Genomic DNA, 22671 nt, shown 5'->3' with positions numbered 1-22671 from the left:
CAACTCTAACTATACTTTTTATCATATATGAATGCATGTATGTATGTACGAGGTCTGTTAGAAAAGTATCCGACATTGTTTTTTATTTCTAACGCCTGACATATTTGAATTACGCGCGCTTGCATAAGCAGACCTGTAACCTTCCTGCACATGAGTGAATTTTTTCCCGCCTTCGCTAGCGTCAGTTGCTGCCAAGCCGTGTGAACATAACGTAGTATTTAGTGCTCTCGTCGGTTTTTGAATACAAGCAAAATGACGGAACGATTGGAGCAGCGTTACTGCATTAAATTTTGCTAGAAATTGGGCGATAGCCAGGTGGAAACCATTCGAAAGATTCGGACGGCTTTCGGTGACGATGCTATGGGCATCACACAGATTAAGGAGTGGTTCAATCGGTTTAAAAACGGTCGCACATCGGCGGAGAGCGACCCACGCTCTGGTCGGCTATCAACATGCCCGAAATGAGCATGTCATTGCCAAAGTGAACGCTGTGGTGATGCGGGACCGTCGTGTGACTATCCGAGAAATTGCAGAAGAGGTAGATATCAGCACTTTTTCGGCTCACTCCAGCGTGACCGAAGATTTAGCTATGAAGAGAGTGGCGGTTAAATTTGTGCCGAAGCTGCTGACGGCGGGGCAAAAGAAACTTCGTGTTGAAGTCTCATAGGACATGCTGGACTCCATAAACAGTGATCCTGACTTCATGAACACCATTATCACTGGTGATGAGTCCTGGAAACCGACCCGGAAACCCGGAAACCAAAATGCAGTCGTCACAGTGGAAGCATTCCATGTCACCAAGACGTATTCAAAAACCGACGAGAGCACTAAATACCATGTTACGTTTACACTGCTTGACAGGAACTGACGCTAGCGACAGGCGGGAAAAAAATTCACACATGTGCAGGAAGGTTACAGGTCCGCTTATGCAAGCGCGCGTAATTCAAATTTGTCAGGTGCTAGAAATAAAAAACAAAGTCGGATACTTTTCTAACAGACCTCGTATATGGATCTATTTTTTATTCTATGGCAATCTACTGCATTGTATATATGTATGTATGTATAAGTATTTATATTTTTATGTAGCCACTCCTAATAGTACACATTTATCTAAAATATTTCTCCAAACATCATCCACATCATCGTCGACAAATATTTGGCTATTTTTGTTGTTTTCCATTTAATTATTTTCTTACATATTATTTTTAGTTACATTTAAAATTTAAATTATGCATATATGTATGTACATACAATAATTTTAGATGTATGCCTAGCATGTATGTGAGTATGTGAGCTAAATGCCTGTCACCGTATATTTTTTGATTTTTTTATTAGTCTTTGCTACTTAAATTTATTTATTCTTCATTTAAGATGTTAATGTGCGTTTTTTTAATACCTGTACGGATTTCAACTAAGCTATGTTCGTATGTATTTTAAAATAATTTTTTCTTTGTAGTATTTGCCAGTTTAAATTTTGCTTACATACATACGTGATTTATCCTTTGTTTGGTAAATACACATACATATTTTTATTTATTTACATACAGATTGGCATCTATTAATACAAGGAAATGATTTTACAGTTGGTGGGCACTTCATAATTATACGCTCATTTGTTTTGTCGCGCCTCATTCTTTTATGCAATTTTCCATTTGAAATATTTGAGTTTTTCGTTTTTCGGAAATCCGTCTTAAATCACAACAAGATATTCGTATTATATGCCTTTTCAAGAAACGGTTTTAAGTATGTCTACTCTTATGACAGACATGTCTATGGACAAGCGCGGCGAGTAGCGTGGGCCTGTAGGACAGCATCCGAAGACGCAATCTGTGTTATTACTGAAAATTTCCTATCGTCATACGTGCACGCGAATTACATAAACAACGAAGAGGAGGTTCATCCTCATCTGGTCGCTTGACATACGATACATGGTTGAACATAGATTTGGAGAAGCTGAATTTTACCTAGCACGGTTGCTGACTGAACATGGATGCTTTCAACATTATCTGCAGAGATTTGGCGGGCAGCTACCCTGAAGAGGTCGAAGACGTGAAGCATGTTCTGCGCGAGGAGTTAACTCTGGCGTGTGGCATACAACCAAGTGCGTCTGACCTAATAAACATAATGTGCTGCATAAAACATTCCTGGGATGCGGTGTGCAAGTTTGCTAAGCTGGTGATGCGGTCGTTGAGTGAGCTCGATGAAGAAAGGCGAAGAAGGGAACTGTTTCAACAGCAGTAGGTAGAGGCTGAGGAATTAGAGACTATCTTCGACGTATTACCTCCATATGTCTGGACGCAGATTCCTATTCAATAGATATAATCCCAACTCCACCTCCAAGCCGAAGAGAGAAGGTTTGATTTAGTGAGCTCTCGCCGCCCCACATATCGTTGCAGTCTGTTTAAACTTTTGCTGTAATTTGTGCATATCTATCAAACTTAACAGGATCTACATCGTAGCCGCTCTATCTCTTAGACGCTCTTTAAGCTCGTGATTAATTCCAGGGATCCGAGAAGAGGTTTCTGGGTCTTCAAAACATCTTCTTGACGTATTGCCATCGTTGGTGTTACCATAACCGGCTTTCGGAATGTCAACAAGGAGACCCATTTCTTCTCTCTTCTTTGGTTTTCTGCAATATTTTCTTCGCTTCTTTTGATCGTGCTTGCCATTTTTTTAATGTCAGCTTATACGGTAAATGCAATAGGGACTCGAAGAAACGAATTCTAGCATGGAGGACCGAGAGGCCAAATTTGAGTGCCTTGTTATTTATCTGAGTTGTTTCCTCAGCTTATTACAATCTTTCGAAGTTTGGTTACATATGTAGCACCTCATAGTGGATGTTGTATCTGTAGCTGTGTGGCAGACTTTTCCGTCTACCATTATTTTAGTAGTGCTTTTGTCATAAAAGTGAAAACAAGTGCATACTTTTAGAACTGAGAAAAAAAATTGTGGACATGCGGGGACAATTCTATTACCGTTTATATTTGACAAGGGTCCAAATATTATGATCACACTAACAATTTTACTTGACAAGTTCTGACACCTATTTAAAAACAGTATTGCTAGCTAAATTTTAGTAAAACAGAAATACTTTTTACTAGGACTTAAAAATCCCCACTTGGAGTGCAATCTTATCATGAAACTAAAAAAATATATTGTTATCATAAAGTATTGTACATACCTTGCCCTTCCACGCCAAAAAAAATGTTTCGTTCACTTCACAAAACAAAAGCACAGTTAACCATTACAGATTATGGAAATATAAGATTGACGAGAACAAAGATGTATAGTTAAAACAATGACTAGGTTCCAGTGAACAATGCTTAACCACCAAACGCTGGAAAAATCTCTCGTCTGTCTGTTATTTTATAAACCGATTATCTACCTTCAAGAAGATAGTTTCTGTGATGAGATTAGACATATTTTTTTTTTTCGACTTATGACCGGCTTTTCCATACAAATACTCCTATGTGCGTTGGTGCGACTGTACCAATTGAATGTTTCTGACATTTTTATCCTTCTCGCTAAAAAAAAAAGTATGTGTACTCTTGATTAAACAGCTTAAGTCAACTTAGCACCTTTTTTCTGTAAGGCACTAAATTGCTTTCTTTTCTCGAAATATTTAATCAATTAATAATTCATAGCCGTAGCTTGAGCAATCATTTTATTACAAGTTGAAACTAAATTCTATCATAGATCAGAGCTTATTGACCTTAAGGCAAACTTTTATAAACCCCAATAGTTTGTTTTGTCAAAAGCTCACGAGTATACGAGTAAGTTAGCACAACGCAAACTCCATTCCCACATTATTCAATTGGCACCAATGCCCAAATATTCCCTATTAATATTTTAACTTATTTTGACGAACGTCCAACTGCACGTGGCTTGGCTAATTTCAGTGTCTTATTTCGTTCAACTATTACTGAAATGGTCTACACGTGCATCCGTTCCAAGGCATGGGGATCGTTATACCTTAAGTGAGCGCTTTACGTGCATCTGGGCTCTCTCAATATAACAGGTGAGCGTTGCATACGCCAACTCCATTCTGTTGATCAAGTAACTTCTTGGGTCCGGATCAGGGTGACATCATTGCATAAAAATCATTGTGAAAGTTAGTCCAATCAACACCACCAAAGAAGCACATAGTCTATACTAATATTATAAAGAGGAAAACTTTGTTTGTTTGTTTGTTTGTTTGTTTGTAACGAATAGGCTCAAAAACTACTGGACCGATTTTAAAAATTCTTTCACTATTCGAAAACTACATTATCGTTAATAACACTCACATTACACCTATTTTTATATGGCGAAAAACGAGGATGTTATCGAGAAAATATGAAAAATTGTGAGGAGCATCCGAATGTCGACACAGCATTGCCGACAGCGAATCGTTGGCGGCATTGGGCAATGATTTTGAGATCTTTACTGTAAGTTTTAATAATAAAAGGGTGAATACAACTATAAGGGTGAAAGATTTTTCTAAAAGTGGAAAAGTAATATATATGAAATAAATTTAGTATTGCCTGCTAAACATTATTGGCAATCTGATCAGGCAGGTTAGCAATAACGCGGGAAGCAAGAACAAAATGATAATACCCATACAGTTCATACAGTACAGTACAAGCCTTCCTTCTCGGATTCGTGCTACCACCAGAAGAAAAGATCGATAAATTAAGAATTTCTTTACAAAATACGCCAAAGTAGATCCAAGAGAAGCTAAAAGCGAAATTCAATTCGAAATCAGCCTCTGTACCAATAAAAGACGAGTCTTGGTGTTTGGTCTACGCACGAAGAAAACATTTTTATCAATACGAAACACAATAGCGGGGCTAAGATTTGCTTGTTCGTACTTAAGTCGGTAGTGGAAGACAGTTTTACGGCCAGATGAAGTCATATTCCAAGAATCAGATACCAGAGCTTATGTTCGCCGTCACCGAGGAGAAACATACAACCCAAGGTACAAAATTGGCACAGTAAAACACGGAGATGGTCCAATTCATCGTATAACTAAATCGTTAACAGCCGTAAGTTATTGAAACATTTTAAGTGATGTTGTGCCGCCGTGCTGAATGGCAGGTGCCACTTCCTTGGACGTACCTAAGCACTTATATAGGTTCAGAAAATCATAGCCGGAAGAAAATCAAATAAATGTAATGATCGGCGCAGTCTTCCGATCTCAACCCAATTGATAATATGATATGAGGATGATGGCGCTTAATTCAAAATAGGCAATGAAGTGTTCGGGAATGATGATGAACTTTTCAAAGTCTTATAGTATCCATGCTCAGATATGCTGAAATTATTATAAATAACGGTAATGCAACAAAATATTGAATATATATTTAAAACTGCAAATGTTTTGATTATTTAAATATTGACTTTATTTGAATGCCTTTTTACCACTATAAGTTACTGAATGAAAATTTTAAGTATTTTAGTACAAACAATATTTAAAAAAATTTGAACTTAAAGTGAAAAAAATTTGAACATTTACTGTTGAACAAATTATATACGTAAAATACCCCTTCTGGTTGCCCTGTACCTACCAAAGTTGTCTTATGAACACGAGTTTTGCTACCTGGAGATATAATCGTCAATCAAAATACACAAACTCTTTAAAGTTGTCTGGTGAACACATGTCTTCATCAGCTTGAGAAACATTCTCAATTATGTGAGCTGACCGCTCCGCCAACATTACCAAAAAGAAAAATCGAACCCAAAACCCATTTTTGGACAGCGTTACCCTTTTAAATACAGCAATTTATCGCACATTTTGCTTGAATACTAAGATGTAGTTGCCAATTGAAAGTTGTAAAAATTTTAAGAAATTGTAAAATATATGTGCCCATCTGTACTTATATCAAAGTAAAGGTAAAAATAGGCTTAAATCAATATTTTTAAAAGAAATTGCCATCTAATTTGCCAAAAGAAAAATTTAAATGAATGCAATTTAATTAGGGGTTAGATTATGGGTATCAAATAAAATGTGTTAAAAAAAATTAACAAAGCCTTTACTAAAATTATTTGTGTATGCCGTTGCCACCTAACTCTCAAGGCTCATAAAGTTAATCTTGAATGCATTCTTTCTTTTATTTCATTTTAAACTACATTAATAAGCAACACTGTGGGGTTAACGAACCGAAACAAAAATACAATGATTAAAAAGAGAAGAAACTATAATACTTGAACCTTATCTTTTGTTCTGTTCTTTAAGGGGGGCCTCTTATCAGTCGGCTTCAAAAATCGATTTTTTTACTGCAATCGATAGATATATTATAGGAGAATATGCCCTCAAAATTTTATAGCGGAATTCAAAGTGATTTCGGAGTTACCGGCCTGTGTGCCGTCCCTCGTGTGAGTATACTGTCTACCTTCTGAAAACTTTTTTTGAAAATGGCGTGTAAGATTTAAAAAAAACGACGAAAGTTATCGTTTCAAACCGATAATCTACATAAAGATAATTAAAATGTGCAACTAATTAACTAACAAAATACAAAAAAAATCATTTTTTAATGTTATTTAACTCCTTTTTTAAAAAAAATAGCGAAAAATAGCACTTTTTTCAAAAATTAATTGTGTGCTCATTTTTTTTATACAGGAGTAGTCTATTCTATGCGGGAAAGTCTTCTGAATAAGACAATATTACATACCTTATACATCTTTTGTGTTTCAGGTGAAAACTACGGCCGCAATCTTACACGCCGTTTTACTAGCGCGCAACGAGAAGCTGTACGAGATCCCTCATATGTCCGCCATTTTGTATTTTTATTTATGTTAAAAAATTGTTTATTATGTTACTCTTCAATCATGCCTTCAAATAAATGCAAAAGTTTATTCCTGTGTGTCACTTTTTTCGCCTCGCAAAAAAATTGAGAAAAAACACCCACTGATAAGAGGCCCCCTTAATACGAAAACTTTCTATTGAATTTGAAGATGTTCGGTTATTTTTTTTTACTCCGATTAATAGCGTATATGAAGCAAGTTGTGAAATATAAGAAAGTTAAGAAAAATAAAATAGAAAACTTTTTTGGTGAAAAACTTAAAGATTGATGGTTTTAATAAATGAATTAGCGTGATATCCTACAGGTTATGGGCGCCGTCTACGTTTAAATATAAACAGCGTTAAATTTGTAAGTGGACATGACAGCGGTTTGTTTACAAAAAAACTGAGATTGTGTTGGTGATTTACAAAAAAAAAAAAATCAACAGAGTCTACGCTCATATTTCTTCGTGGCCGTCTGAAAAACTACTGATTGGACGAGTGTGTGAATACCTGTGAAATCATGGTGAAAAAATTTAATGGTGTGACCAATGTCATACCGTTAGCTGGCTCTCAACAAATTTGACAGAATCAGCGGTTGGGTTGACGTAGTAGGAGTTATATATAAATCGGTTTGTTTACGAAAAAACTAAGAATGTGTTAGTGATATAAAAAAAACTAATACAATGTCCCTTCGTTTCAGCTGGCAAATCCTCCCGTGCGGTGGCAGTCGAAGTTCCTCTCACAATTTTGTTTTTCACCATAGTTATTGGCCAAACCTAATAATCTATCATCCTTGGTGTGAAATTAGTGTTTAGAATTCTGCTGACGAGTTTCCGGTGACGTGGTAGACGTCGTTACTCGCACAATTTTGTATTTCACCATAGTTGATGGCCAAGTCTGGTAATAGCTCTAGGGAAGGTGCCACCTTCTGTACTCTTTACATCCTGCGAACGGAGAGACAAGAAATAGTTCAACAGTTGAAGCATTAAATTGAACGCGCGATAACGGACAGCGACGGACGTATTTCGCAAATTAAAGTTTAAATAAAAAACGAGTACATTTTGAATAATTAATGCATTTAAATATAAGCACATGTATGTACGTGGAAATATATCAGGCATAAGTTGTGTACAATTGAAGCAGAAGCGAAAAAAGCAGGCCGTTCCGGAGTCAAATTAAATTCTTAGCGTTAAAAAACCAAATTATAGTTTCATTTATTGAGACGCTATGTTTCACCTAGGCAATAATTATATATATATATACATATGTTCCACCTAGGAACTACAGGAAAATATTGCATAAAACATATATTTATATACGTACGAGTATAAAAATGTGTTGTAATTAATTGAAGCTTCCACTCTGCGCTGAAAATCATGCTTTTTTTTAATGTACGAGTATGTGATGTACAATGATGTTAGCTGATTGTGATCTAATCAATTCTGCAAACTATTTAGTTCTAGGATTGTTCAAATTTGCTGCCTAATCAGAGTATTTGAAAATTTTTGAGAGAAAGATTCTGCACAAGATTTTTGGACCTTTACACGTTGGCAACGGCGAATATCGCAGGCGGTGGAACGATGAACTGTATGAGCTTTAGGACGACATAGACTTAACGCAGCGAATAAAGATCCAGCGGCTACGTTGGCTGGGCCATGTCGTCCGAATAGAGACAAACGCTCCGGCTCTGAACGAATTTGATGCGGTACCAGCTGGTGGTAGCAGAGGAAGAGGAAGGCTTCCTAACACGAGAAAGAAACGACTGACGCGCTTTGTTAAACTCGGCCAAAATCGCGTAACCGGTTATCGCGCCAAGTAAGAAGAAGATTCCAGTTGACAAAACTTGACCAGTATTAAGGCGGCTTAACAAGTACCATTGCACAGTTTGAGAAGTATGTGCTTATAAATAGTTAAAAATATAGGATAATCTTTTGAATACCAAACCGTTTTGGGAGCAGTAGCAGATTGAAGAGGAATTAGCCTAAATTTAAGGTTTCAGACAGAATATGTTTTGAAGTTTTCTTTACACATAATTTTCATATTATTTATTTATTACCTAAATTTGTTAATTTTCCTACTACTAAAATTAAGCAACAACTGATGTGTGTATTTATGAATTGTTTACCGTTATTTTTATTTACCGATATAAAATAAAACCTCAATAATTTTGCATAGATTCACACATTAATTTACTTGTAGCATTCATATTTATGTAGTAGTTCGTACCTATTAATACTATAAGCTCCAATTTTACAACTGATTTAAGTACTTTTGCCTTTTGACATGAGTTAAGCTAAATGAACAATATTATTTATGTTCGTTTGTATTGCCTCATAGTATTACCAATAGCTATTACCAAGGACATCACTCACACAATTGCTTTTAATAATTATTTAATATTTATTAACAAGTAAAGCATTTACAGCAATTTTGTATATGTTTAAGTAATAATATGTAGTGGAACTTTGCGAGTGATGAACGGGAAAGGCAAACTATCTATAAGTGAACGAGTATTAGTAACTACAGTACGTACAATCACGCTGACGCAGCGCTAAGGAACAGAAGTAAAGCAATTCAGTTACCAAATTTTCAAAGAAATTGCTTGCAGCTATTTCGTCATGCAGCTAGAAAATATACCATGCAATACATACATATATATGTACATCCATGAACGTTTACTTCGTTCTTTCTTGTATCTATTGCGTAGTGTACTTTGTGTAGTCTACTTTAAGTGCTTAGTTTTGGAAGTAAGGAGAAATTGTACTGCTCTTTGATAGTTAATAGAAATATTTCGTTTAGAAATTTATTTGTCAATTGGTATTATATTTTCCTACTGCATTTACACATATACATACACATATTTTATTTCAACAATATTTCGATTATTTTTTGCTATCTGGAGCTTTTTATTTGGGCATTTTATGTTGAAATTTTAAAAAGTGCTTGCATTACTATAACAATTTGCAAAAACGTTGCAACTTTGAATTCAGCACAATTCTAAAGTAAATATCTTCATTGTTTCATACAGAGGTGGGCTTTGCTCTTTATAAATAATTTATATTGTGCTTATTCTATTTTATTTTATTTTATTTTATGGTTTTTATCATATACCAAATACATTTTTCTTTTTACTTCACTTTACATTCATTGAAATATCTCTTATAATACTTTTTAATGACAATATTGATTTCACCTTCATAAATAATTATTACGATTTTACTCACTAATTGAAAACTTGAAACAGAATTAAATTTTACATTTAGAGTCATAAAATAATAATAAAATAATTGAATTGTAGACCATCACGATTTGAATAGGATTCAGTTCTAGAAGTTAAAGAAGTACCGCTTTATACTGCCATATATTTCTATGGATTCATTGCTTGAATAGATCTATCTAATTAATTCTCTGTAGAGTTTTGTCCCCGCTTTAAGTGTTATATATATAGGGTTTTTCAGTAAGAGCGCTTCAACTTTTGAACTTTTTTGAATAAAACACAAACGGTTTGACTTTTTTAACTAATTTTTTTTTTATTATCGAGTTTGAACATACATATACATTTTACGAAGTCCAATCGTTGAACCCAATTTTCGACCACTCTTTTGCATAAATCGGCCGAAATTCCAGCAATTTCGCGTTCAATATTGGCTCTGAGCTCACAAATCGTCGCCGGCTTGTTACTGTAGACCAATGACTTCACACAACCCCAAAACGGGAAGGCTTGTTAAATGGACCGTAAAATGGCCGTAATGCTCTTAAAGTAGCAGCAACAGAACGTTTATTTTCATAAAAAATTTGCACGATTTGCAATCATTGCTCAAGTGTGTAACGTTCCATGATGAAATGTATACTAATGAAGTTGACAAATGACAAGCGAAAAATAAAAAATATTGCGTCGTTCGCCCTCCCTATCGGAAAAAAGTTGAAGCGCACCTATTGAATAACACTATATATGTATATGAATAATTGGCGCATACACCCTTTCTGGGTGTTTGGCCGAGCTCCTCCTCCTACAAAATGGAGGGACCTACATTTTCAAGCCGACTCCGAGCAGCAGATATTTTTTATGAGGAGCTTTTTCATGGAAGAAATACACTTGGAGGTTTCCCATTGCCTACCGAGGGGTGGTGTTTTCACCGAGATTCGAACCTACGTTCTCTCTGTGAATTCCGAATGGTAGTCACGCACCAATCCATTCGGCTAGGGCGGCCGCTTTAAGTGTTGTGGACAGTATATTCAGAAGGAATTTGTTGCATCAGAGGGGAGCCACTAGAAAATGGCATGCACTCTCGCTAAACTAATTTTTCCCTCTACGCATAGTGGAAATGGAACAAAAACATTCGCCAGTTTAGCTCTTTCCTACGATATTGCGGCAGTTATTCATTCCTAATACATACATAGTTCAGAAAGTGGTACTTCTATTGTTTTCGGTAAGACTCTTGCATCTTTGTATGTATGCATGTTGATCGTACTAGTCCGCTTAAATTGATTAAACCACTGTTAGGATAGGTTGTGTTGGAGCTGCGATAAGAGCTGCGACCATATCAGAAATACAAAATTCAAATCAATATCCCGTATATGTGTTATTAAGTGAATATTCTCAAAAACAGAATTCCTAAATTCATTATTTTAAACAAAATTTAAAATGTTTTAATCAGAATTTTCAGACTATGAAACTAGCAGAATTTCTGATTTTTCCATTAATAGGTAGACAATTTGCGAGCTCTCTGTATATTTTAACTAAATGATAAATTGTGACACTCATTTTTGGTAACCCGAATTTCATCACTCGCAAAAGATACTTGGATTTGTTTAACTTTTTCTAACTGAACTTCGAATACTTCATAGATTTATATACGTACACTTAGCAGAAAAAGTCTGCGTTCACCCATCTCTATTTCCTTTGCAGTGTGGAAAATTAAAAACCCTATATTATTCAATCAATATTTTTACAGTTTTTTATTTAGTTTATTAAGAAATAACTCTTACACAAAATTCAGCATCAATAACTTAATTAAATTCAAAATAAGCTCACATTAAAGAAAAAGACAATCTAACTGAACAGAAAAACTCTACGTTCACTTCAAGAATCATGAAAGGAAAAGCAATAATATTATAGAAATTCAGGAATTCAATAGCTAGTCGGGTAGCCATGTCTTCTTATGACCTTCAGAAGGCGATTTTTCATTGACCTAACTAATTTTTCAGTTATTTCTGGACTTATTGCTTCCCATTCTCCCTTAAGAACATCTCTTAACTCTTCTTTGCTATTACAAGCAACAAGCGGACTTCTCGAGTATGTCCCATAAGCGCTCTATGGGGTTTAGGTCTGGTGATTGTGGTAATATGTTAATAATCTCTGCTGTGTGCTTCGGGTCATTGTGTTGGAAAATAAATCTTCCACCCAGACCCGGTTTATTTACCCTTCATCGAAAATTGGAGGCGAAATCCAACCTTTTTAAGAATTTTTCGGACTGTATCCGGACATATCTGCTTACGGCACTTATCTTCTATGTTCTTCGCAATTTGACTTGCTGTTAGTCCTGGATTATTCCCCACAAGGTTGATTACTTTGCACATTTCTCTCCGAAAGTTTTGATGGGCGTCCGGAACGAGGCTTGGATTCGTGGGATTTTGTTTGTTTGAAGTTCTTAACCACACTTTGGATTGATGAGTACTAAGCAGCCAATAATTTTCGCGATTTACCGACGGATCTTACCATTCCAGTAACTATCGATTTTTTTCGCTAATATCTATCTCCTTTTTTATACACAATCAAACAAAATATCTTTTTCTATCACTATTTCTGCTTAACTTTTTTTTAACTTTGAGTATAGCTAATTTAATCCCGTTAACTCACAAAGCCGCACTTCAAATACCGCGAACTTTTGTTGCACTCTTCAAAGTAAAAGGCAATTGTTGATAATTTTGAAACTCATATATTTTTATAATCTAATGTTTTAAAACAAAGGGTGAAAATGCCATGTGTAAGTGAGGGTTGGTGGCCCATGCAGAGGTTTTCATGTTAGAGCTGATTGCAATTTAAGAGGAGAGCAATAGGTTTTTGGCGGTCGCCGTAACCGAATGGGTTGGTGCGTGACTACCATACGGAATTCCGAATCTCCGTGAAACACCACAATGAAAAAATTTTTTTCTAATAGCGGTCGCCTCATGGCAGGCAATGGCAAGGTTTCAATTTTTAATAGATAGACATTTAAAAGAATAAAAACAGAAATTACTACACTCATACGGGAAGACTCTGGAGTATTGCTCGCAGCGATTTTGTAGTTCAGCACCCGAGTTTAATTTTTGGGCTTAGACTTATTATAAGCTCTAAGATTTACTATTCTACAGAATCAAGAGAAGAAGTCATTGCAATGTTTTCTCAGCGCACCCTTGGCTTCATTTTCTATAAAATATTTTGGAATTTTTAATTTGTTATCGGTACAGCGCCTTGGTTTTCGAACTGTTATAGTTTTCAATGGCCTTTTTTGAGAGTAGATATCTAAAGCAGTAAGCAAACTAAATCTAATCAAGAAACATTTTAAAATACAAATATTTTTCTTCAACTAAATTTGCAAAATTATATGATTAAAAAGAAAATGAAAAAAAGAAACAAGTAAATGATTCTTATAAAGCTCGTACAAAAATCTTATAAAATAATTTGGAAATTGATTAGCTCTTGCCATTTAATATCAAATCGGATTTGAAGCAAAAATCGTACCAAAGTTCCTAGCTGTTTTTTTATATACTATAACTATATGTATGTATGTATTTACAATTGAATATATTTTTTATATCCGCTTACCTTTTATTCTTTTATAATTTTAACAATATCTGGTTTTGTTTCTTTTTCAATCTTTCAACTGGTTTCTTATGCATTTACACTTAACCCCCTTTTATTTTAATTTAATTTACTGTAATTTTTCTGCTGCTTTCCACAACCTTGTAGTTGTATATGATTTTATTATTCTTCGTTCTTTCGATTGCATTTCGGTTTGCTCATTTCCTTCTACCCTTTTATTTTACACCCAAGTCATCCCCTTGGTATTTCACTTCGAATGCGAAACGATGGAATGTGAAATGGCCGAATGTGATAACATCGAATGGGAAATGCCTGATATCTCCGCATCCGTTGGCCCTTCAACACTGCATACTGAGTCCTCGGGTGTGCGTGAGGGTTCGGCTTCGGTGATTTCAATATCCTGATGGTGTTTGTTGCTACGATGTTTGGCACTTAAAGCCTGTGAGATGCAAAAAACATAAGCGAAAAGTAAAATTATTTATATTTATAAACATTTTTTGCTTCCGAATAAAGGAAATATGCATTAGGTATGAACATCTATGTATTAGTCTTTCTAGTACTGTGTTGGTATGCATTTGCTATTTTGAAAGAAATAAAATTTTGTACAAATGCAAATATGCATTATATATGTATGTATGTGTATAAAAAATCTATAACATAAATATCAACAACGAGTGCATGCATTTACGTGCGATTTTTACCCTGAAAGCAAACTATTACCCTGAAAACAAAAACTATTGTTATGTAACGTATGTTTGTATGTTCAAATGTAGCAAAAATTGTTTACACTCAACAATAAAAATATATGTACGTACACAAATGTTGCTTATATTTTGGAACAGGACCTATCGGAAAAGGGACTTTTAATATACATATGTATGTACACAAGTGGTAAGGTTTAGAAAAATTACAAAGAGAAAAGTATCGAAGGAAGGCAGATAAGAAAGTGTGCTGTGGCTAAGTGGTAAACTACTAAAATTTAATGTCGGGTTGGGTTATACTTCGATCGGATTGTAGCTCTAGATGTCAACTGTCATCGAAAAGTTTCCTAATCAGTAAAAAGTGTGCAATCAGAACTGAATATTTTGATCCATATAATTAGTTTGTTTTAAACAGTGAAATAATAAAAAGAAATATAATCTGTCAACAAAATTGTTTTCTTCATTAAGACAAATTTCTGATTTTTTTACCTTAGCAAAACACCATCTCTACAAGATAATTTTATGTAAAATACTTTGGTAACTTAAATACCACGTAGTAAACACAAATAGTGTCGAATCTTCAATCTGTAGATACATTCGATTTATATAAATCCAATATTTCGAAAATTTAATTAAGTTAAGTTGGCGTTAAGGGCGGCAATGTGCATGTTCTACACGCCCCAGTGATGCCAATACATGCAATTCTTTGTCCTCTCTGATTAAGTGGTGTTATAGCCCTTTCGAAGAACTACCCACCAAACTAGGCAACCATGTGTCAAAATTAGTAGAACCACTAAACTGTGCATCCAGAGTGTGACACGTGGCTTGAGACCCCATTTTTTGCCGAACATAAATTTAGAGGAGAAAGCTATACTGACCTTCTTAACTCGATTTTCGATGTACAGCTTCCAAAGGAGCTTAGGGTATTACACCAAGAAACTTGACTTCCGGCGAGAGTGTAAGAAACTGGTTGTATAATCTAGGAAGTCTAAATGTGAAGGTTTGCATTTTCTGATGAATAACATGAACTACGTTTTATCAGGGTTGACTCTACGACCACAATTGGTAGCCCATCGACTGAGTACAACCAATGCTCCTTACAAAACTTCAGCCATGACTGAGGAGAAGGTCTCTGAAACCAATACGACCAAGCATATGCTACCACAGTTACCCAACCCCTGTTTAAACGGGTTAGAACTTCGTCAATAAGTACTAGCCAAATGAAAGAAATTAAGTTATGATTCAAAGTTTTGTTTTGCTGGAATATTAGAGCAACTGCAGGTATTGTGGTATAGGCGGGTATATCCAGGGTTGCCGGTAAAACCGACCTAGATACTTTAGGTATTTTAGTTAACAATACATTTTAGTTTTTAAAATAATTTGCAGAATAATTCCCACACAAATAGTTGTTTTTAATGATCATCAAGCAGTCATTTTCAACTGCCACGGCTTAGCACAAATTTTATTGATGATTTTTATTAATTGACCTTTTACGTGAAGAAAATATTTTTTTTTCAAATCGAATTTCTTGAAAATTGTTAAGTTTTTTACATCATGTTATTTAACAAAATTAGTCAGAAATTACCTAAGGAATAATGCCCGTAAACATCTAGGCCAACTCTCACGGTCATCCTGTATTTCTTTTTCATATACATACATATGTATATAAATCCCCTTTAGGAGATATCAAAGTATGTTTCGAGAAGAAGTTAGTTGCAAAGATTGAAATTCTTTCATTTAGATACCTTTGCGAGTTGAAGCTGAAGGGAGTTCAGAGCCTCGCAGGTTTATATTATATATAACTGAGTGACGAAGCGCCATTCCCACAGGAGTACTAGAAGAAATACTAAAACTGTAACTAAACGGCTTAGCCGCAAAGAACTCAGCGGAGACGTCGGATAACGAAATCACATATACCTTGGTTGAGGTTTGCTCGAGCTTCTCCTCCAATTTGTGATGTCTGCCTCCATTTATTTTTTTCTACAAATGCCGTTTTATGCCGTATGATATTAAAGGTAATAGGAGGACAGGGTCTGCCACTCGATAATTTGCTAAAGGAGTCTGTGTTATTATTGGTAAATTATATTAAATCACGGTAGTTAAGTAACAATCTTGTAAAAATTATTAAAAACAATTATATTGGTGACAGACGCAGTAGCTAGTAAACCAGAAGGTTTATTGGATCCGAAGTGTTTCTTCCTGATACTTTCTAAGGTGCGACAATCGTTCAAAAGATGGTTAGTTGATGGGTTATTACCGCAAAACGGGCATCATTGTTGGGTACCATCTGTTGGTGCGTGAGTTTTTATGTCCTATTCTGCTTAAACGCATTCCATTTAGCCAGTTTAAAGGGTCGATATGCCTATTATATGTCTGTGTAAATCAGATTCTGTTTAAAATGGAAACAATGGGTTTGTTGATGGCATTAAGCCGTTGCTTAATGAATGGTGATCTTTATTAGAGCATTTCTTATGATATACTGTTTGATGCCCAAAATAGGTTTCGAAAACCTGGTAAACTAGTGCGAGTCACACACAAACTCATTCGTCTAGAGCGGCCGTATTGCATTTATAATTAGCTTAAATTTAACTTGAGTATCAAGAAATGAGGGTAAAAATTAGAATTCAACATAACTATTTTAAAACATACCTAATTACTAGCAAAAATAATCGTTCCTTTCTCAAAGAGCGTTCAGATGTTTGTCATCGTTGTTATCTTCCGTTTGATTGAAAACCAACACATAACTCAGAATTTTCTCCCACAAAAGAAGAAAACAAATGAAGCAACTGTCAAAAATTGCTTTAAGATTGGAAATACGAATAAGAAGAGCAAAGCGTGTCGCCAGGAGACAAATTCGCTTCTCTCTTCCGCGGCCGTCCTTCACCCTGGAACAAAATGCTTCCCTTCCAAATGTTTCCCTGTGTAAATGGGCACTAACACACAGCACACAACAACTTAGAAAACTTATTGAATTACATTACAGTATTGAATAAACAGGGTTCTCACGAACATACATTGAATGCATTTACAATTAGATTTTGAAAGAAAAGGAAAAGAAGAGGGTTTGGTGTAGGACAGCACGATTTCACTTCAATTAGTTAATATGTACTGGGATATAATAGGATTTTATTTAGGTTTATTATCTACATACATAAGAGGGGGGAATTTTACGTTGTTAGCTCGGTTCTTACCTTATCTTTGCTTCCTTTCTTCTACGATGTAACGAAATTAGTAACGAAAACGTTAACGATAAATTAATGATGAACACATGTAGAATTGTATACAAATAGTTTACAAAAATAGGTTTTTATGATTTTTTTTCAAGGGATAATAATTTATGTATGCACTATGAATTTGTATCTATATATAAGTATATAGCGAAGTGTATTTAGTAACAACTCAATTATAACTATTTGAATGAAATAAAACTATATATGTATGTACATATATCCGTAATTTGTTGATTGTAACTTAGAAAAATTGATGGTATGGATTATTCGAAGTATAGTATAATAAATGTAATACATAATTTTATGAATTTAATGGAAATAGTTTTGCAAAGTATGTTAATCCTACGAAGTTTATTTCGAACAGTTCTTTGGTCATATGGATATACATACAAGTACATATTCTTGGGCAGTTGTATATACATACACATATTTTTGGGACATAATACTTATTTTGTAGGATATTTGTTAGAAAATTGTACACAAGAGGATACTTGGAAATGTATACAATTGTTCCACTCAAACTATTTGTAGGTATGTGCTTATGGTATAGCTTAATATTTCTATATTTAATATGTTTGATAACTTACTTGTAACGAAAATCGACGATGCCCAGCTTTCCGCCCACCACGTCGCTTACTTATATGCGGATTGTCTTGACGTAAGGTTTTATTCTTTAAAATTTCGAGTTGTGTATACAGTCTGCAATATTTAAAAGTAGGCATTTAAGATTTGAACAATTTTGTTCAACAAATTCTTACATACCTTTTGAGTTCAGCACGTATATCCTCTGGGCTCATTTCGGCAATAGTTAGTTCACCAATATCGGGATCACCCAAACATAGACCAGCATAACCACCGCCAAGGCGTTGGGGATCATTGACCTTGAAAGCATCCACAGGTAAACGTATTGATAGATTCATGGGCAAGGGGACCTGCAAGCTATGAATTTGCAACAAATACCGCCAAAACACACGAGGAAGGTAACGAAAAAAGTAACAAGGACAATAACAACAATAAAAAATATAAAAATACACACGAAGACCGTATGTATGACTAACGGAGAGTTAAATGAAATTAAGAAATGAAGTGAAATTGAAAAATTATGTTACTAAATGGAAGGATAGATCGTTAGAGGTAGTGTTTCAGAGAAGAGTAAAAAAATTGGTTTAAACAATGCTGTAAAAATAAAAGAGCCCATACACCACTTCAGCATGCTGGATTTAGTTCATTGAAGAAGCACATGCTAAACATCGCTCTGCATTAAATTTCGCTTTTTTCTATCTACCTTTGTTAGTTTTCTTTTTACGACAATATCTGGACAATAGAAATATGAATTGCCGCGTTTGTCTTTATTCTTAACGATCTCCCCCGCCTACTGAATATAGTAAACGCATGCTGGTGCGGTATGTACACCGAGCTTGATGACGCTAGCATGCTGGTGTCGTGTGTGGGCCTCTTAAATGAGATTATTGTATGTAGTAAGAATGGATTAAAAAAAGTAATAAAACTAATGAAACGAAAAACACCGTTAGAGTTACAAAAGTAGTATAAAATGAGCAATGAAATTGAACTAGGTACGTAATGAAGGGGGGTAAGTAGGTGATTTCTTACAACTTATAATCAGGACATTGTTGAGAGATCAGTTTTTGTTTTTGTTTTAGAAAGTTTGTGCTGGATGAGAAAGATCGCGTGTTTGGTATACAGTTATAGTTGGTATAAAAGCAGTTAAGATATAGTGTTGGATCGTTGGCGCAAAAATGAAAACGAAAAAATACATAACAAAATTAAAATAAATTAAACAATAAAATAAATGAACAGTATAATAAATATAAAATTTTGCTTTTAGGTAAGTATACTTCTTTGAATGCCCGTTGTTGTTGTTTTTTGTTGCTACTTGTGACTTTTTCGAGCTACTTGTGACTTTTCGTAAATGACATAAATAATTAATTGAAAATGGCCCCACACGCAAAATTGACTGCGGCTGTTTTAGCTAACCACAAGGAGGACTTGGAACGAAGGAGCTTTTTGAGAACATTGCACGATTCTTTTGTTGTCTTGTTATCGCAGAGAGTGTCGGTCTCCAAATTTTTATTTTATTGAAACGCTTTGTCAGGAATAGTTTGTCTTTGGTTCTACTAAATCTTCGTTTTCGTGCTTCCCTATTTGTTTTTGCCCACGGATTATACATATGAATATTGTACAATATTTCGCGCCCCTGTACCATATTGCGAAGAAAAAGTATGAACAGCGGCTTGACAGAAAACCACTTTTCACCTTACTGTTGTGAAGTACAAAGTGTTTTCTTTGAGAAAGAATTTCAAGCTAGAAATCACGAAAAATTATTACCAGAAAAATCTGAAAATTGAGATGGTATTACACTTCTGCTTAGAATTTTCTGAATATATTCCCTGAACTTTTTGATCTCTGAGACAATAGAACTGCAACTCTTATTAACTGTGAATTGTGGAATGCAGAGGGAGTCGTCTATTTACAGAAATTTACAAAAAACTGCAAATTTATATCACTTAAAAACTGAGCTTTTTAGGAATTAGTTTTCGGGAAAGAAATCCATCATCGGTAGATGGCTGTAGTGATTGATATCTCGTAAAGTATCGATTCAACAAGTTCGTTGGCAAAGTGATATTTCACACTAAACAAATTCTTTTGCTGCTTTTTGTTTATTCCATTCAGTTGTGAGTTACAGGGTGTTAACAATGGAAGTCAATAAAGAGAAAATTCGGTACCATTACGAATGGTGTTCATGGTGCCGATACTGCAGCAGCTAATTACGTGCAATTTTAACTTCATCGATTCCGTTCAGGAATTTTTGATGTTGAAGAAAATGTCGATAATGTCGATAAATTCAGAGAAATATTCGAAGTTGAGCGGAATGTTAGTAGTCGCAGCATCGCCCAGGAGCTAAAAATCGACAATAAAACGGTTTTAAACCATTTACGCAAAAGCTTTCCCCAAAAATAATGAATTTTGTAATTAATAATTGTTACAATATAATTTTATTCAGCAATCATAAGATACGACTCGACAGCTAGCCAGCCACCGATGCTTGCCATTGAAAAGTTAGTGTAGTCAAAGTCACGAATGCTGAATTTATGTTTAACCTTTTAATAGACAAATGAAAACATCATCCTGAAAAATGCTCTGTATCGCTTCATACATCTCTCCCTATTATACAACTTTTTTGTCTAGTATGTCAAGTTGATTTGGGATTTTTATATTTATCAGTTTATCGATAATTTACCCATTCGTGTTCAGCAATTAAATGCTACAAGGAGTGAATCGGTTCTCGAGTTAATTGGAATGAGTAAATAATAAAGAAAATATTTATCTTAAGGAAATGCAAAACCTTTCAATCTCGAGCTTATTTTTTAAATTCATATTAAACACATATTTTGGATGGGAACCTGTTCTTTGACATACATACGTAGTAGAGGATCTATAATTTGAGAACGGTAAGTTATTTTTTTCCAAATATCCGCCGTCTGTATGCTTACGGATGACAATTCTTTTGGAGAAATTTTCGATGAAATTTGACATAAATGGGACTCTAACTCCAAAATTAATTTCGCACCAGATATTATCTTGCAAAGCTTACGTTTTTTCTCGCGCCAATAAAGTCAGGAGTAGGCTTAGCGTCGAGATCTAAAATTGACCAACTACAGGAAAAATTCATCAACTGAATAAACATTTGGAGGTCGTCGTATACCATTACAAATTATTTATTGGGAGAGGATAGTGCATACATACATAGTTTTCTTTAAAAAAAAGTATTTTTCTGACAGGCTATGGAAGATATTTATATCAGAAACTGCTTATGTTTTTATACCAAACTAACTTGACATTTATCATTTTATATGAAATTCTGAGATATTATGGCAGATTATTATTCCCGTTAATTTCGTTTGCAATAAAACTGGCAAAAAAATACTTGACAATCTGTGCTTAATATTTCTCGATATTGCAATCTAAAATGGTAAGCGCATTCCAACCACATTTTCGAAGCAAAATGTCGATTTGCCACCATTGGATTATAAACATTCCGCCAGGGACTGTCACTTCAGTAGTATTCTCCAAACAATTATAGAGAATATTCATGCTGTTACAACAGCAACAACAATTATTTTATTCTTTACTGAGCTAGCCGACTAAAATTTTTCGATTAACTGTTTTACAACTTGATCTGTGTATGATCATAATAACCAAAAATATTAAATTTTTATGGAACTATAAATTGTCACAGAAACACTATTTTCGTAAACTATTTCAACTATTTGCATTCGAATCTCCAATTAATATTGGTAAATTGTAGATTTTCTACTTAACATCTGTCAAAAGAAATGCCATCGAACTGTGACAGCTGTCAAAACAAAACTGCTTTCTAAAAAGATACTTGAACTTGAAAGGCTTTGTTTTTACCGCTAAAATTTATAAAAGCCAAAATAAATAAAAAAATGTTTTATAAAACGATATTGTATGGAAATTCAAGTCCGTAAATTATATTGAAGTTTAGTATTTAAGTTTTGATGAATAACGGTGCCAGTGTAAATGCGAAAAATATTAAAATTTGTACTATATAGGGATGTAAAGAATTTTTGAATTTAAGAAATTAAAACGGAATACAATAAACATAATTATTTTATTAATTTATTCTTGAAAACTTATAAAAAAAGAAAGAAATAAATATGTACACAAATATTTATTTTTTCAATATGAGTTTCTTCGTATATGCTTCAGAAAAGATTTAGAGAGAGTGAGCAGATTTAATAGTTGTTCTGAGCGCTACTTTTATAGTATAATATAATATTATGTTAATATACTAAGGTCATTGAGAAATATGTATGTATGCAATAGGTTCTTAGGTTCCGCAAGGATTGACATTCAAAGACACATATTTTTTCGTTTGGCTTACTATGCTGCCTAGAGGAATTTTCTTGGTAGGCAATCGATTTTCATTGGAGCAATTGAAACGATTTAAGAAGGAAAATCTATTTAAAAGGATGCAGTTAGTAAGGGTCAAGACCAGGGAAAAATATTTGATGCAAGAAGCGGCAAAATAAATTGAAAAGTGTTCCGTAATACAATAAACATGCATAAGTGAGATTTAAGATATGATTTTAAAATATTATGAAAAGATAATATCAGCTTTTACAGCGG

The 22671-nt window shown here is 34.4% G+C and overlaps 1 protein-coding gene across 3 annotated transcripts in view; it reads right to left on the bottom strand.

Annotated features, from left to right (window-relative positions):
• Nucleotides 1-7960: 7960 nt before the first annotated feature.
• The window catches only part of LOC128865430 (uncharacterized), a 146963-nt gene continuing 132252 nt past the window's right edge, over nt 7961-22671 (bottom strand). The window contains exons 11-14 of one of the 3 annotated variants that reach the window (XM_054105807.1): nt 18262-18380; nt 18087-18198; nt 17461-17481; nt 7961-14007 (exon numbers count right to left, since the gene is read on the bottom strand). In XM_054105807.1, the coding sequence (XP_053961782.1) occupies nt 13816-14007; nt 17461-17481; nt 18087-18198; nt 18262-18380 (444 nt within the window). In that variant the 3' untranslated portion in view covers nt 7961-13815. Of the gene's footprint in view, nt 14008-17460; nt 17482-18086; nt 18199-18261; nt 18432-22671 lie in introns of all 3 variants that reach the window. The other 2 variants (XM_054105805.1, XM_054105806.1) reach the window with 2 other exon arrangements.

The sequence above is a fragment of the Anastrepha ludens genome, chromosome 5 (assembly GCF_028408465.1).
Source record: "Anastrepha ludens isolate Willacy chromosome 5, idAnaLude1.1, whole genome shotgun sequence".
NCBI classification, from domain to species: domain Eukaryota; kingdom Metazoa; phylum Arthropoda; class Insecta; order Diptera; family Tephritidae; genus Anastrepha; species Anastrepha ludens.
Note: the sequence above shows the minus strand (reverse complement) of the source record. Positions and strands in the feature narration are given on the sequence as shown.